Source organism: Haemaphysalis longicornis, unplaced genomic scaffold (assembly GCF_048455015.1).
Source record: "Haemaphysalis longicornis isolate Haplotype H1 unplaced genomic scaffold, Haemaphysalis longicornis Haplotype H1 scaffold_8, whole genome shotgun sequence".
Classification (NCBI taxonomy): domain Eukaryota; kingdom Metazoa; phylum Arthropoda; class Arachnida; order Ixodida; family Ixodidae; genus Haemaphysalis; species Haemaphysalis longicornis.
The window spans coordinates 123,528,273-123,543,312 of record NW_027526445.1 but is presented as its reverse complement, the minus strand read 5'-3'; the positions used below and the strand labels follow the sequence as shown (position 1 = coordinate 123,543,312).

The following is a 15,040-nucleotide window of genomic DNA, read 5'->3' as shown; positions in this document are numbered from 1 at the left end:
ATGCGACTCCATCACGACACGACGGCAATGCGCCATGGTTGATAAGAGAAACAAAGTAAGAAATAAAACGTTCGAACGAAGGCGCAGCAATCACAATTGACTAGATCTGGTAGCGAGAGTAGACCGGTAAAGTCCACCCATAACATTATGTTTCTTTTCTTCGTCTTTGTTGAGAAGGTTGCACCGTTGAAGCTCTCATCAATCAACCAGGGGCCCTATTCTCGACTGCACAAATTGCCGGCATTTCGCCCATGTTTTTTTGCGTAAGCACGACGTAAGCAATCAGTGACGTGCTGCACCTATAGCTATGACGACATGCAGTGTAATTTGACGAGTCATTCATAAAGATCGCTACCAAGGTATCAAATATTGTGCAAGAAAGATATAAAAACACTTGGCATGTACTATAAAAATTAAGACGGTAGCTGAGGCTGACAAGAAAAACACATTTCTGGAGGTCAAATTTAACGCCAACACCACAAGGCGAACGAGTAACGTTGATCCAAAAGCGAGCGAAAGGCGGATGTCGAGCTAAAGAACATCACACAATTTTTTTACCGTATCTATTTATTTCTTTCAATCGCTTTTATTATCATAGCTGGGCTCTCTGCTTCAATGCAAGCTTTGTTGCGTTATCACCTTCCCTGCCGCCACCGCCGCCACGCCATCGTCTGCTGCTATGTTACAAGCTTATGGCGTGATCACAGAAAAATACGGCCGCGACCATCGCTTGTATGACACATAAGAGCAGCGAAGGGCTACGCCTGATAACCGCGGAGCGCACCGATGTCGCCGATTCACTCATTCGTAAGCTCGACTGCAATCAGCGCTGTAATGAACTAAATAGTCACTTTTCATTGTTATTTTTCTCTTGAGTTCGATCATGTGACCCAACAGCTTACTAGGACAAGTATGGACAAATGCCATGCATTGGGTTCTCTTTGTCATGGAGAGGCTTGTAGTGCCCTCTTATGTTGCGGTTACGCCAAACAAATAATTTTTATTTCATTGCCAAACATAAAAGCAAAATACTGCATGGTATTTGTATGTTCCATGATCGCTGACTTGGAAGCAGTTGAAACTATAATTTGTTTCGGTAGGAAACATCTTTTAAACAGCGCGCATGCGAAACTGCGCCTGCTACGAATTGCCGCACATTTCGGGGCGCCGTAAGCCGGGGCAATATTGTGCCCTATTTTGCTTGTATTTTGCGACAAAAACAGCCGCCATTTTCAAGCTGTTACGTAGCATTACGTCACTTTTACGCAGGCTGAAGTTGCCAATGCATGACGTAATCGTTCCCGCCAACTGTTTAAACTACGTCACGCCTTCTCAGCCAATCACAGAGGGGGTGTGTATTACAAGCAGTATTGTTGTTAAATAGCAAAGACAGGCTTACGTTGTCATGTCCGCTGCATTTAGTCTAGTTTTTCATTGCCGGCCCAGAATTATGCGTTTTTAGTAACGAGAAATAAGGCAAACTTTAGAACTGGTGTTCGTAGACGACATGAAACGTCAAAATGACGACAGCACACACAACCGCTTTGTCAACCGGAAACACGTGACCAAAATTGAAAGCCAATCAGAAAAGACTTCCGGAAAATTGCCTGAATTGCCGGCAATTTGTGCAGTCGAGAGTAGGGCCCCAGGCTACATTGGATGGCCTTGGCAGGGCTGCGCATTGGGCTTATGCCGGCTATGACTGCGCAGGGTTACCAGACGCAAGCGGTAAAGCACCTTTTTTGGCACCATGTGACGTACCTGAGTGCAAGCAGGGGAAGCTGGACGACTCCTCGTTTTGTTATGCCGAGGGTTCCCATTAAGTATGGTGACTGGTTGCATAGTTTTCATGTCCCTTCTACTCTAAACTCCCTTCCCTCCGAACAGTTCTCTCTTATATAGCACCCGCGGTCAAATAGGAGACACTGTGTTTGTGTTACGGGTTTGATGTATAAGCTGCTTAATGTTCTCGCTGGTACGTTTTCCCCCAGCCCCTTTTGTGTTCATTTTTCTGACGTTCTCCTTGCGTTGTTTTTTCCTCTTTATTTTTCCCTTTTCTTTTACAAGCGGCGTTGACATTGTTTGTTTCACTGCGTCCGTGATGTGCAGAAACTGCCGGGCACGGTCCCATTAGCCCATTAGGCTTGGGCTGGCCCGCCCATGTATCCAGTGCCTCGAGAAATTAGGATTATTATTAATATTAAAAATCAGAGCTCAAATGGGCCGAGTAGCAGCGGCGATGAGTCGAGTGCACTGAAAAAGTCAATCCCGCTCCCTTTCAATTCTTCCAAATGGAAAGTTCCCGGGGAATTACGCTGTAAACTCATTTTCTCTTCAAAGTTATTTAAATTCCGATACGGGTAGCACATTTTTGTGTTTCAGTAAATACAGGAATCGCATTCAGTGAGAGCCTACTGATGCATCTCTTCTATATATACAGCGACGCTGTTTGTAGCTGGTTCTGTGTATTTTTTTTTAAAGCGTCTGACCAATTTGGATCCCGAATTTTATGGGGCATCCATAGGATCAAGGGGCCCTGAAAAAGATTTTACCGATGCATGGGTGTTCCCATTTTTAGGCAAATCCATGTCCTAGTAATCACCTCCTTCAAGAATTTAAAGTGGCGAGTATTAGTGGAGTTATTGCAAATCAAACATTGCATTTTCGCCCGCGCCACGGTTCTCCCTCGTTTCGTCCACTTCCTCGCACCACACGAGCGTGAAGGACCATGATTACTCGCTTCTCGGTGACCTCTGCAAGAACATCCGGTGGAACGCGCCATCTGCTGCGGTATTCTGCACCGCAGGATCGCTTTGGGACGCAGCCGTCTGACTTTCTGCTTTGCGTTTGGGCCATTTTTATCATTTGATGAATCTTGCCCCCAGCTCACGACCAAAAAATCTGATGGGAGGAAAGGGGCGGGTCTTTCACGGCTCCATGTCACGCAGAAACATAACGCGAACACAGAACGAACCTGTCACCGCACTCAAGGTGACGACATTTCTTGGAACATATTAGAGTTAAAATATGTGAGCGAATAACTAAAGAATTGCCTCAAAATTCTGTAGCGTGAGCAAGTACATGCGTTCCGAACCGACGTCGGTTTATACAGGGTGTTACGACGATAATTGGAAAATTAAAAAAATTTTCCTGAGCGAACCGCTGCTCGGTTCGCAATCAAACTCCACACGAAGGCCGCATTTTGTGGTCGACTTCGTTTGACTCTAAGAACAACTACGGTACTTCACGTAGACCCGTCACGCGTGACCCATTACGCTGCGTTCGCCTAGTCAGTCTGAGCTTGGCGATGGATGACAGCGATACCGGGCGCGTATTCCCAAACCATATCCCGTAGGGGACCAGGCCGACCACACCCCCTAAGCAGCGGCGAAGCCAATGAAGTTTAAAAAAGTGCCATTTTTTAACCTCCTTGAACACAGCACCCAGACGTCACTTCCTCTATGTGCGCGAGTTCATGCGATGTGGATTTTTTCTTTTTTTCCCCTACCCTCGTTTCGGCTGTTTGGCGGGCGGCCGATGGTTTCGCTCCGTGGGCGGGGCTGGCCTGCGGTGCTGTGGAAGCTGAGGCACATGTGGTAGAAGTTCACCTTTTGTACCTGAGCCCCTGATCTCTCCGCGCTCTTGTTGCGCGCCTGCAAGTTGACGCTGACCTCCGATCGTGTTCCTAGATAAGCGCTCGGCTCGGTGCTCGAAGTGCGCGCACGCAGATGGACGCTTTCACGCCCATGTGGCAATTATAAACGTTCCGGAAAGCAAACACCCTCATTGAAAACTCATTCTACAGCACACAGAAGGGTATACAATTGAGTTGGGTGCACTTTCACTATATACACACCTCAAAACACGATTCGGTGCTGCAGTTAAACATTACAAGAAAGGTAGCCAATTACCCATGACTACATTTACAAACTGTCCGACCCTTGCGAAATATTACAGCGGCATCATCTGCTACATTATGGCACTTTCATAAGCACTATTACATTCAGTTTTGTTAACATTAGCTTCATTGCAATAATTTTTTATCTGGAACAGTGCCACTAAGGAAAACATTGACATTTTGTTAACAGCAATGGAAGGTGTGAATCGTTCTTGCAAGGGTGATACGTTGATAAGAAAGACACCAGCTCAAATGTACACGTTTTACACTCGGTCATGAATTCTGCATAATTCGCACTGCTGGGCATAACCATTTAGGGAAACAATATCGAAAATATATGCCAACCAAGGGATAAGTAATAGTTGGATTGTACAGCTACTGAAGTACTCGAGGAGTTTGATACGACTGTACAGGGCTATTGACCAGAGTCTCTTCACTGAAGCCATCAGGGCGCAGTTTGATATCAGTAATCATGCGTGCTACCACTCACACTGGTGCCAATTTCGATTAGTTATTTTTAACAATTTATGCTTCATGCACACACAGATTTTGCTGCATAAGATACGTTATTTATAAATAGACAGCTCCAGTAGGATCCGAATGGCGCTTATGCCCCCCCTGTAGTCGGGAAGGCACACCAAATCGTTACCACTTAATTTGGCTCTGTCCATTATTCGACCGTAATCGCCACCAGCTTTTAACTCTAGGTCCCGCCCCTGCGACTGAACAGGAACATGTTAGTCGGGTCCGTGACGATCCCACCGCACTAGAAGCAATTACCGACTACGTCCTTGAAAACGGACTCTACAAATTGGTGTAGCAGCCTGGCCGACTTCCCCGTTCGGTCTACAAGGTGAACTGTCTGCAGCGTGCGCTGTTTTCAGTGTGAACCGCATTATCCACAGTGTGAAATGTACATTTAAGTGTGAACTGTGCGTTTTGCTGCCACTGACTGAATTTAATGTGTTCATTTTGCGATTAGGACCCCAAGACTGCAACTGTGTTCATTGTGTGAGTTGTGACCTTCCCCTTTTCTCCTCATCCTTGCTCCCCCAGGGCTCCAGGGCCTCTCATTTAATAAAGTGTTACACTCACTCAGATATGTATATTCTTTTCGCTAGGACTAATGAGTAGTTGCGCGTGAGGTTGAAGTCACGGTAGTCGCAGCAGAGATAAAACTAAGTAAAAAAAAGTTATCTCCTTGGCGCGCTATTTTTGCGATAGTGATCTGGGAGTCCAAATAGCGGCAAAAAAATTGTCACTTTTCGAGATCCTCTGATGGGTATAGATGAGCAGTTTGTGTATGTTTCCTGCGACGCATTTTTAGTACCGCATATATAGATTTCTGCAGTGTCTGGCCTTTTAATTCGCCAGGATTGTGTCACAGCTCGCGCCTCAACTGTAAGACACACACACGCAAAAAAGTATACAAATCTATAAACAAGAAATAGCAAAGTTGCAAAACGCCGCCTCGCGTACTACAATGCTTCGTATCGAAAAACATACCTTTCGCCCCGTTTCTGGACCTTTTGGACAATCCAGGTTGTGTTGGTGCACCCGCTCTACGTGTCCATGAAGGCGTTGAGTGCTACTTGGTCAGACAGGTTCGCGCGGAACACAGACTCATGATTTGTTGACGCGAGGTCATCTCTGATGACCTCGAGCAACTGCTCGTGCTTGTCTATGAAGAAGAAGTTATAAGCATCGCGACAATCGCATGAATGCGCGGGGGACGTGCGTGGCGCACACAATTATGAGAACGGACCTTGTGATGGGCAGTTCTGCGCGAGTGCGAGGCACAGACGAGTATGGCGAATAACACGCTCGCTGATGTTCGCAGCAGACGAGCCACCGACGTACGCGTGTGCTTTCGACCGAATGAGAGCAAACGTTCTGCGCTTCAGTAGGGAGTCCAAAGGACCATCCAAGACCAAAAAAAAAAACATTTTTGCCTTCACTTTACTGGGAGTGCTTGCTTTCCGGAATGTAAACAATAACTACATATGTAGTTGCAAAAGCATCCATCCGCTCGCGCACTTTGAGCAACGCGCCGAGCTCTAGCTTAACTAGGAACAGCATGGGAGACGAGCGACTGACGGCGCACAAGAGAGCGCTGAGAGCGAGCTTCATCTTACCAGCGCGTACGCCAGGCTTGTGCTAGGACCGAAACCATCGGCCGCCGTGAAGCAGCGCGATCACAAAAGATCAAAACAAATTTTTGTCTTCATTTTTATGAGAGTGTTTGCTTTCCGGAACTTGTATAATTGCCACATGTACGTGAAAGCGTCCATCCGCGCGCGCGCACTTCGAGCACCGAGCCGAGCGGTTATCTAGGAAAACGATCGGAGGTCAGCGTCAACTTGCAGGCGCACAAGAAGAGCGTGGAGAGATCAGGTGCTCAGGTACAAAAGGTAAACTTCTACCACATGTGCGTCAGCTTCCCAAGCGCCGCAGGCCAGCCCCGCCGCACGGAGCGAAACCATCGGTCACCCGCAAAGCAGCCGAAACGAGGGGAGGGGGAAAAAAGAAAAAATCCACATCGCAAGAAGTCGCGCACATATAGGTAGAGACGTCACGGTGCTGCGTGCAAGGAGGTTAAAAAATTACACTTTTTTTAACTTCATTGGCTGCGGCGCTGCTTAGGGGGTGTGGTCGGCCTGGGCCCCTACGGGATATGGTTTGGAAATACGCATACCGGGCCGTCTTCGCTGCGCGTTGCGCGGGAACGGAAGCCTCTCAGCCGCCGTCAGGAAGCGTCGTCTGGCACGTGTGGCTAACGATGCGTGTCTACCCAAGAGTACTCAAAGTCATGTATAGCCACCGACCTAGGCAAAATCTTCATACCTGGCTTAACGATGGGTGTATACCTCGGTATAATAATACAGGTAAATCTAAAGTTACCCAAATGGAACTAAGTCTTTATAAGGTTAAACCAAGCTTCTGCTTGCAGCCATTTTTCCATATTTTATATACATTTTTTGTTCTTCTGACACTAAAAGTTTCTAGTGCACGACATAGCGCCTGACAACCAAATAAATTCATTTTACCACGAACACCCATCGGCATAGTTGATGTTCTCTGAGTCGCCGGTCTCGATTCTGAATTTCATTTTCTGTCGTCCGAATGGGAAAGCCGCGTATAGACTGAACTTCAGCTTTGCGGGTCATCTATCTACCTTCACGGAGTGGAATAGTAGCACAAACCCTTTTCTGGAATAGGAGGACCACTGGTAACGCTGGAGAAATTGGGAGGGGGGGGGGGGGGCTGTAAATAGAAAAACAGGCTGTCTCCACTAGCGTGAAACCTGAAGAAGGGCGAAGTATGCAGTGTATAAGTGCGAGATGCAGTTTTGATGCTGCGGTTTCTAAGTTGTGATGAAGTATATAATGCTATTTTGATGTTGAGCGCTCGCCGTCTGAGTCCATGGCGTCTTGTCGCTCGTGTTAACGGAGATAAAACCATTGGGGTTAGAGGTCTACAGCTTTGCGGTAAAAGTCTTGTGCCTTTCAAGCACGACAAAGAGTGTCCCGGTGTGTTCTTTAAGTACGAGTTTTTGCCCATGGAGATGAAGCGTTCTAGCGCGAGACGTTCGTAAACGAGTGTCCCTGTGTTTTTTGTGCTGTGGCTACATGAGAGGCCAACAGCCCGAGCCCCTAAGTTGCTTCACCCCTAAAAATCATGTACCGCTCCGTCTAACGACGCCGATTGTTGAACGCGAGCCACTCTCAGATGATTTCTTGGTTGGCCAATCCTGCTCTGCGAGTAGGTGCTACTCTGGAAGTATGCACCACTTTTCTAAAATAATGCAGTAGCTCTTGGGTGGACACTCTGTAGGCCTAACGTTTATGTTTGGGGTCGACGGCGTGGATCAAAAGCGGCTGCTTTGCGTGCAATGAGTATACTTTTTCGAGTGGGTGCCAGTTCAAAATGGTAAACCTCCAAATGGGACGCCGTACCTAGGATATGCCGCTTGGGCTGCTGGTTCGCCGCTTCGGACAGTTTGTCCAATCTCTTCAATTGGAATACATGACCCTTCTGGGAAAGAAGAAGGTCACGTGCCTTCCATCCGCCATTGCCGTTCGCCGACCATCATCTCCAGCGGGCTGCTGCAGAAACACTGCGATGGAGGCCGGTGCCGAATACGGCGCCATGAATGAGGAGGAACTGAATACCAGCTTACAGAAGCCCCTCATGTACAACCGACTGCTGCCATACAGTTTCAGCATCGACGACGAGGCCGAGAAGCTCTTCGCCGAAATCAGGATGAACTTGGGGCGCTGCGTTGCACTGCGCGAGGTGACTCCCGTCGCTGGATACTGGCTCGCCCAACTGCACAGGTGCGTCGTGTCTATTTTCAGCTTCACTTGTTCTTGCGATTCGGCAACTAGCTTCTTTGATGCCATCGCCCCAAAATTTTGCGCATCTCTAGAGCGATTACATAAGCACCACGTTTTCTGACACAACGCGTATGAGTACACACTTGCGTTGCGATAAACGAACGTCGGTTAAACAAGAAGGCTGCCTAAATGAAACAAACGCCGCGAGGTTATTAGGTTTTGTATTAGGCAATTAAAAATATACGTTATTCGGAACTCACATTTGCCTGCCAGCGCTTAAACGGAAGCAAAAGCACCCTTGAAAACGCACCTAGGCAAGCACACTACTTTCGCGGTGCGCATGACTTCCCGGTTTCCGTTTCCGGCAGTTTGTTTTTCTCGCGCACTCGGCAGACTTTACCCGTATCGCTGGCTTGCAGTAGCGGTGTGCTTGGAGTTATGGGCAGACACGTTATACATAGAGCCTTTGTTGAATATTGAATGAGCACCATGCCGATAAAATGCTACATAATAGCACAATCTGTTGCTGATGTCTACCACGTCATAAGTGTGAAAGCGAGGAGGAAGGCCTCGAAAACAAAGCAACCCACCATAAGACTATGGGGATACCTAGGCGGGAAGCGTTAACAATGCAACCAGCAAAAGACTTGTCATCCAGCCTGCAGGAATAGAGGTTGTGTCATTCAAGAATAAACGGCGACGAAAGCTAAAAGATGGAACGGCAGAGTCATTTGCACTAGCCAATGCACCGAAATCCGCATTGTATTTTACAGGGCAATGAGAAAAAAAGTGAGAATTTTTTTTTATATATGGATAGTCTTCCCCGCAGCATTGCCAGCATGACTGCACCATTTAAAATTAAGTGGCTGTCAAAGTTTTAAAATGTAGGGATTTCCGCTAGCTAATGATTCACAATTTCGTTTGTATTGTATAGGCGGATTGTATTTTACACTCCTGGCAACTCGCGGCGTCTCCCACCGCTCTCACATTCCGCGCTGCCGCATGTTTTCCGGGGCGCTAAATACGTCATTGTCGCCACGCACGTATGTGTCTACTTTGTGACGCAGAGATTTCGCCACTGTACGTATCATTAAACATATATCAATATAGCTAATACCTCACAAAGCAAATCCCCCCAGAGCGGGAACTTTGCTGTACAGGTTGTTGGCAGCGGCTCTGATTTTTTAGTGTGCAGCACTTTGACACCCGCTACTGTGTTTTGGCGGCCACACCGGCCCCCTTACCGAGCGAACAAAGGGAGAACCGAAGAGAAAGAAAACGGAGGAGGAAAGGTTTCCAAAAGAGTGAGGGCGCGGCGGTGTGCCGCGGTGCGAGACGCTCCTCGGCGGCGACGCAATGCGAAAGTGCGAGGGGGGGGTAGGGGGGGGGGGGGAGGCAGTGAGACATGCTGGGCAGTGGCGATGCGCCGCGAGATGAAGCCATAAGAGGACGTTCCGTCGTGCGCTCGACGATGACGCCTACACAGGAATTCCTAAGACGCAGTTCGGGGTTGTTTCCCGAGACGTGGATGGCGATCCCTTTTTAATCCGGATTCACCGCCGACGAAGCAGATATCATCGCTTACATTTGCCTGAGATGATCACGCACGGCGCCGCCGTGCGTTCGCTGGTCACGCGATCCCTTCTTGAGACGTAGCAGCTATGCTCCGTGTCCGGGAAGACTGCAGTTCGCGCTGTGCACAAATTTCGCATTGGGGAGTGTAGTAACTTTATGAAAAGCAGATCGCATCACAACACCTGCACATTAGGACTGTCAGTCATTACGGGTCCAATTCTAAACACTAGGCTACCCAACAGCATATTTTGCACAACCTTACTGCTGCAAAGCCAGCGCAGCTAAAGGACGAGAAAAGACGAGATACATATGGCGCAAATCGCTCGGCCTGCACGTGTGTCAACTGCTCTGCATACTGCGAAACAGGCAACATATCAGTTAAGTAAGACCATTATTTCCAAAATTCATAACATTAAACCTAAGCCGTCCAGCTTATATGGTCAATGACAGTGAATTTGATGAGTGGGCTATGTTCTCTAAGGATAAAAATGCTGCACCTGAGTACGTTTCTTTATTGATTTCTAAATTCATGTACAATCTGTACTGCATAGGCATTGTATTCGCCTATTATTGCAATATTTTTGTGAGATTTATTTGATGTAAACAACCGCAAAGCTGAACTGTTCATTATGTTCTGAATGTGTGTATTGAATGGTGTAAAGACACCGAGTCCCTGTCAGGCATTTTTTGCTTTTATCTTCGGTGCCCTCTTAAGCACTGTCTGAGATAAATGAATGAAAAAATTATTTTGTTTGTGTGTCACAAATACCTCGAAAGTTACCTGACTTATTTTTAAACATGCGCAGTTGAGATGGTCGAATTTCGAATTTTCGTAGACCGTTTTGTTTGAGGCAGAGATAGGTTCAGTAAAAGTATACTTATATATACAGGCTTTCATTTTTACGTTACCTTGCAGCTTCTTGGAGCTCTACGGCTACCACTTCACCAAGACAGACCATGTTGTGCTCGTTGAGTTTCTTCTGGAACTCCTCGTGATCAGAGGCTTAGATCTGGTCATTGTCGGACAACTGGCTCACGCCATCAGCCTGCTGCTTAAGTGAGTACCAGCGAGTGACAACAAACGTCTCGAACTCATTTATTTTAAAAATTAGCAGTGGCTTACCTCGGCTATGCCAGGATATACGTAGCGTGAGCTAAGGTTCAGCAGGTTATTCTTGGGTTTCCTGGTTGTCAAGGATTAGCTGATTATCATGCTTACTACTGCTAAAAATATTTACAATCCAATCTAATACAATCTAATCAAATTTAACCCAATCCAATCTAATCCAGTTGCGGCAGCGGTGGCTCCGGCGCGCCAGCTGTGCGCCGTGAGGCGTCACTGCTCCTCGCGCATGCGCAGCACGGCTCTCCAAGAGCCACGTGAAACTTCTAAACCTCGGCCAGTGTAGCTCATGCTACAATAATCCGAGGACCAAAGAACCGGTGTTCTGTGGACACCTCAAGCCTGTGTCAAGTAATTACCATGTAGCACCGCAAGGAGGCCCATCCTCGCGAATATCGATCGGCATCGTTAACGATGCCGCCGTGCAGATGACTTGGCTGCATGGCAGTGGGGAGCACAAAAAAGTTTTACGATGATATATTTCAACGCTTGTCCCTGGGTTATTTCTCACTTTAGTCAACCCGCGACCCACAGCAGAACACAAATACCTGCCCTGAACGCCAGCTCCACCACCCTGAGGATGCACAACGTGGGTCCGTCACAATCTCGTCGTATTCATTGAAACCGTCCTACCACTTTGAAGTTCAGAAGAAACCTCGTGAACGTTGAAACAAAGTATTAACAGGTGACGGCGCTGGGATACCTGGGACAGCGGCTTAACAGCTGTTCCTTCAATAAGTACAGCAAAGTCGGTGTAATTTATTTTGGAATGCTTAGTCACTACTATCGGAAGTTTAAGTTGTGTAGGCTACCAAAAAACCGCATCTAGGACCTTACGCCCGCTCGAAATAACTGAAGAATAGAAAAAGCAGACCCTTGTTCTAGAAGGGGGTATGAGTGGTAACTATAGCGGTTTCGATATTGCCAGGCACATCCCTTTTTAGTGAGGTCATGCAATCGGTTTGGCGTTCGTAGTTATTTGTTTTCTTAAAATGCCTTCTTTCTGCCTGGGTTCTCTTGACACCGATTCATGCAGCTTCTCCTTCTGTTCTGTATTAAAGGCCGGAAATAATGAATTCATGTAATAGTGCCGCTTTGTATAACAGACGGTATTTATGTCTATTGTAGCTCGTTTAGCGTCCAACAAGCCGTCCGATGTCGGGAGGTGATGCCTCCTCAAAAGGATTAAACAGCCGTACTTGGTCAGCCAAAACGTTTTCCGGGAGGTTAGGTACCTCTTCTAGTTGCCCCAACAACTACCTGACGTTTATGTAGGCTCTGGATGTGAAAACGGACAACTCCAGTGTTCATTTTGTAAATATTATCACTGTCCGTGCACATAGTGGCAGAACATTCGCTCAAATTTTAAGCTGAAACAGAAAGCCATGAGAGCACTAAAGGGCCAGCGGTTCTGTAACATTTCAAAGCTTAAGTCTGCATTTTTTTAAACACTTCTGCTTATAATTAGTTACCACTTACATTTACTTATCATTTACATGTCTTAATTTACCGTGTTTAATGCCTTGATAGCTCATCCCGACAGCTGTCCTTACCTTGATTGACTGTTCTTGGTGAGTAAACAAGCTCGGTTTGATACGTTTTACGTTCCCTAACGTTTGACGTAATCAACTGGTCCGATTAATAATGCATGAGGCTGCAAGAAACGCTTGAAGGACATTGGCATTGTACGCACTATCAGGAGTCTGCTGCTACTACGTACATTGTACAGTAACGTTAACCATCGTCATAACGAAGCCCTTAGGACAAGGGCTTAGTTACAACCAATACTTCTGTAACCGCGGTGGCAATGCGCTGTTAGTGCACTGCCGTAGGGACCATAATGCAATTCGAAAAAACCGACATTGCTGAAAAGGCGATTTCGTAATAACGGCCGTTTACTGTGCTGGTATTGGCAATGCTGTAATCTACTGATATCAGTCAACTTCACTTTACACTTGTGCACGCCTTTAATGTCATGTGTTTTAATCATTTTCATGACGTGAGTTTCATAAAGTACGTTCTCGAGTGTTCTTGAAATGTCAGAAAAGTTTTACGAAGCTATCACTGTAAAATCTCAGCTTCGATTTCCGTCGCAACGAATGGATACGCACCATAGGACTGTAATTTCCGCTGAAATTATTCGCAAATTACGAAACCCGCGTAACGTGATGACATTTCTCATCTCGCGTTCAGCATTATTTTCGTTTAAACTTCGAATTTAACAAATCTACACGACGGCTTTCTTGTCAGCGTATCCGCAAAACATTCACAAACGCATTTCAGCAAAAGTTGGTGCCTACGAGTTTCAAAACGCTGGCTATACTAGATTGAAAGTGTTGTCATAGTACCCTGGCAACATTTTGACACTGGTTTGCCTAAGGAAAGGCGTAAGGAAACCCTAAGGGAAGCCTTCTGCTAAGAGAAAATGCCTAGAGATAGCCTGCGGGTCAACGTCAAACACCGGCTCAGTGTTCCACACCGGTGAGGAACAGACGCTCGATCACTAAACAATGTTGAAATGTACATGGAAGAAGGTTTATAAGCAGACCAAGAAAAAGTAGCGCAACTAAAAACACTTTATTGATAACGTAACGCACCTATGACCGATTACTTACTGTCTAAAAGCGTATTCACAATGTAGTTGCTATTAAGCGCTTAAGGTCTCAAGCACAACCGCAGTTTCTTTGGTGTGCCATTGGTATCTCGAGTTTTGGTATAGAAGGCATTCAATGCAAGATGACAATACGACTAGGTTTATCATTTTCTGTGCAGGCCTTACTTAGAGTGTTGGTGTTCTTCCTATAATATAAAAAATCGGTTAAAAATGTCGTCCAATGATAGCACAAAAGATAATTCCTTCTACACTCGGGGCCAACTCTCTGCGGCAACGCAGTCAAGGATAGCGAGCCGAACAAGGCCGTTTCGGAGCGCAGGTGGAAGTAGTTCAACAAATACAATTTGCTGGATGTAATCTAATTATTTCAAAACTGTTTAGTTCTTATATATTGTTCCTGGCTTTTAACCAGAATGTTTGAAACAGGACACTGCGTTTCGAAATTTCGGGCGTTATCTTGGTTTCGACGTTCGCAACTGGCATCGTTCGTTCACAACAGCTTCCTTTAACCGGATTAGCTCGGCACTTCATTCGAAGCATAGGATAATACAGAAGCTTGAAAACCAAAAGCTGTAATAAAAAGCGAAGCAAGTGGTCTGGAATGCGTACGGAAAGTTAGACTGCCACAACAAAGGCTCTCCGCCGCTTCCACATTTCGTTCGGTTAGCCAGCTAGCTGGCGTAAAGAGCATACTGTCTCACAGTTCGAAATGAAGGTAGTGAGCGGTACCCTGCAGTACCCAAAGAGTAAACAGCTTCGCATGGCGACTGGCAGACTTTAAAGTTACGGAAGGACAAGAGTGCAGCGGAAGGACAAGAGCGCAGCATACCGGAGTGGCACCCTTCAACAAACTTAACAGAATCCACAATGGATTTGACATCGCTACTGTGTGTGCTGCTCTTTCGGCATACTGTGCCCGCGCAAAGCAAGCACCCTACACATGTCCGTGGTACCTCCCAGCTTTCAGCTACAGAAGGGTTTAAATATCAGTGCATGCCCTCAAAACTGCAGCACTGACAAAACATTTACGTAATTTCTGGACGATACAGAGTTGGACGGTTTCGGCCACGGTATAATTTATTAAGTCGGACCGAGTTCCTCAGACAGGGCATTGGCTTGTGTTGAGAAATAAACCAGTTGTAGGGAAAGAGACGACAGAATGCTTGCAGGTCGCCTGATCGTGGTTAAGCGCACTTAACCACCCAACTCATGGGAAGAACTGAACTGTAGCAAATGCCTATTTGCTACGCCGAAATCGAAACCGAAACCACTTTGTCGAAACTACTTTTTGCAGTAACACAAATCAGCTCCGCCCGTCCTCCGTAGTTTTCTCCCTATTGCCCCAGAAAGTTTCTTCCGAGCATATGGTACTTTTTTTTTCGTAAATACTCGCCTTTCGATTTTGACGCGCTATATCGAAGGCTCACTCGAGCGGTTTACTCCGTTATCATCAAGCACAAATAAAAATTATAAGGCTTCGGTCTCTATTCTGT

General features: G+C 46.5%; 1 protein-coding gene across 1 annotated transcript in view; it reads left to right on the top strand.

The window, feature by feature from the left end:
- Positions 1-7,924: 7,924 nt before the first annotated feature.
- LOC144148460 (proteasome activator complex subunit 4-like) overlaps positions 7,925-15,040 on the top strand; it is a 75,691-nt gene continuing 68,575 nt past the window's right edge. The window contains exons 1-2 of the mRNA XM_077680000.1: positions 7,925-8,235; positions 10,727-10,867. Coding sequence (XP_077536126.1) covers positions 7,925-8,235; positions 10,727-10,867 — 452 coding nt within the window. The remainder of the gene's footprint in view (positions 8,236-10,726; positions 10,868-15,040) is intronic.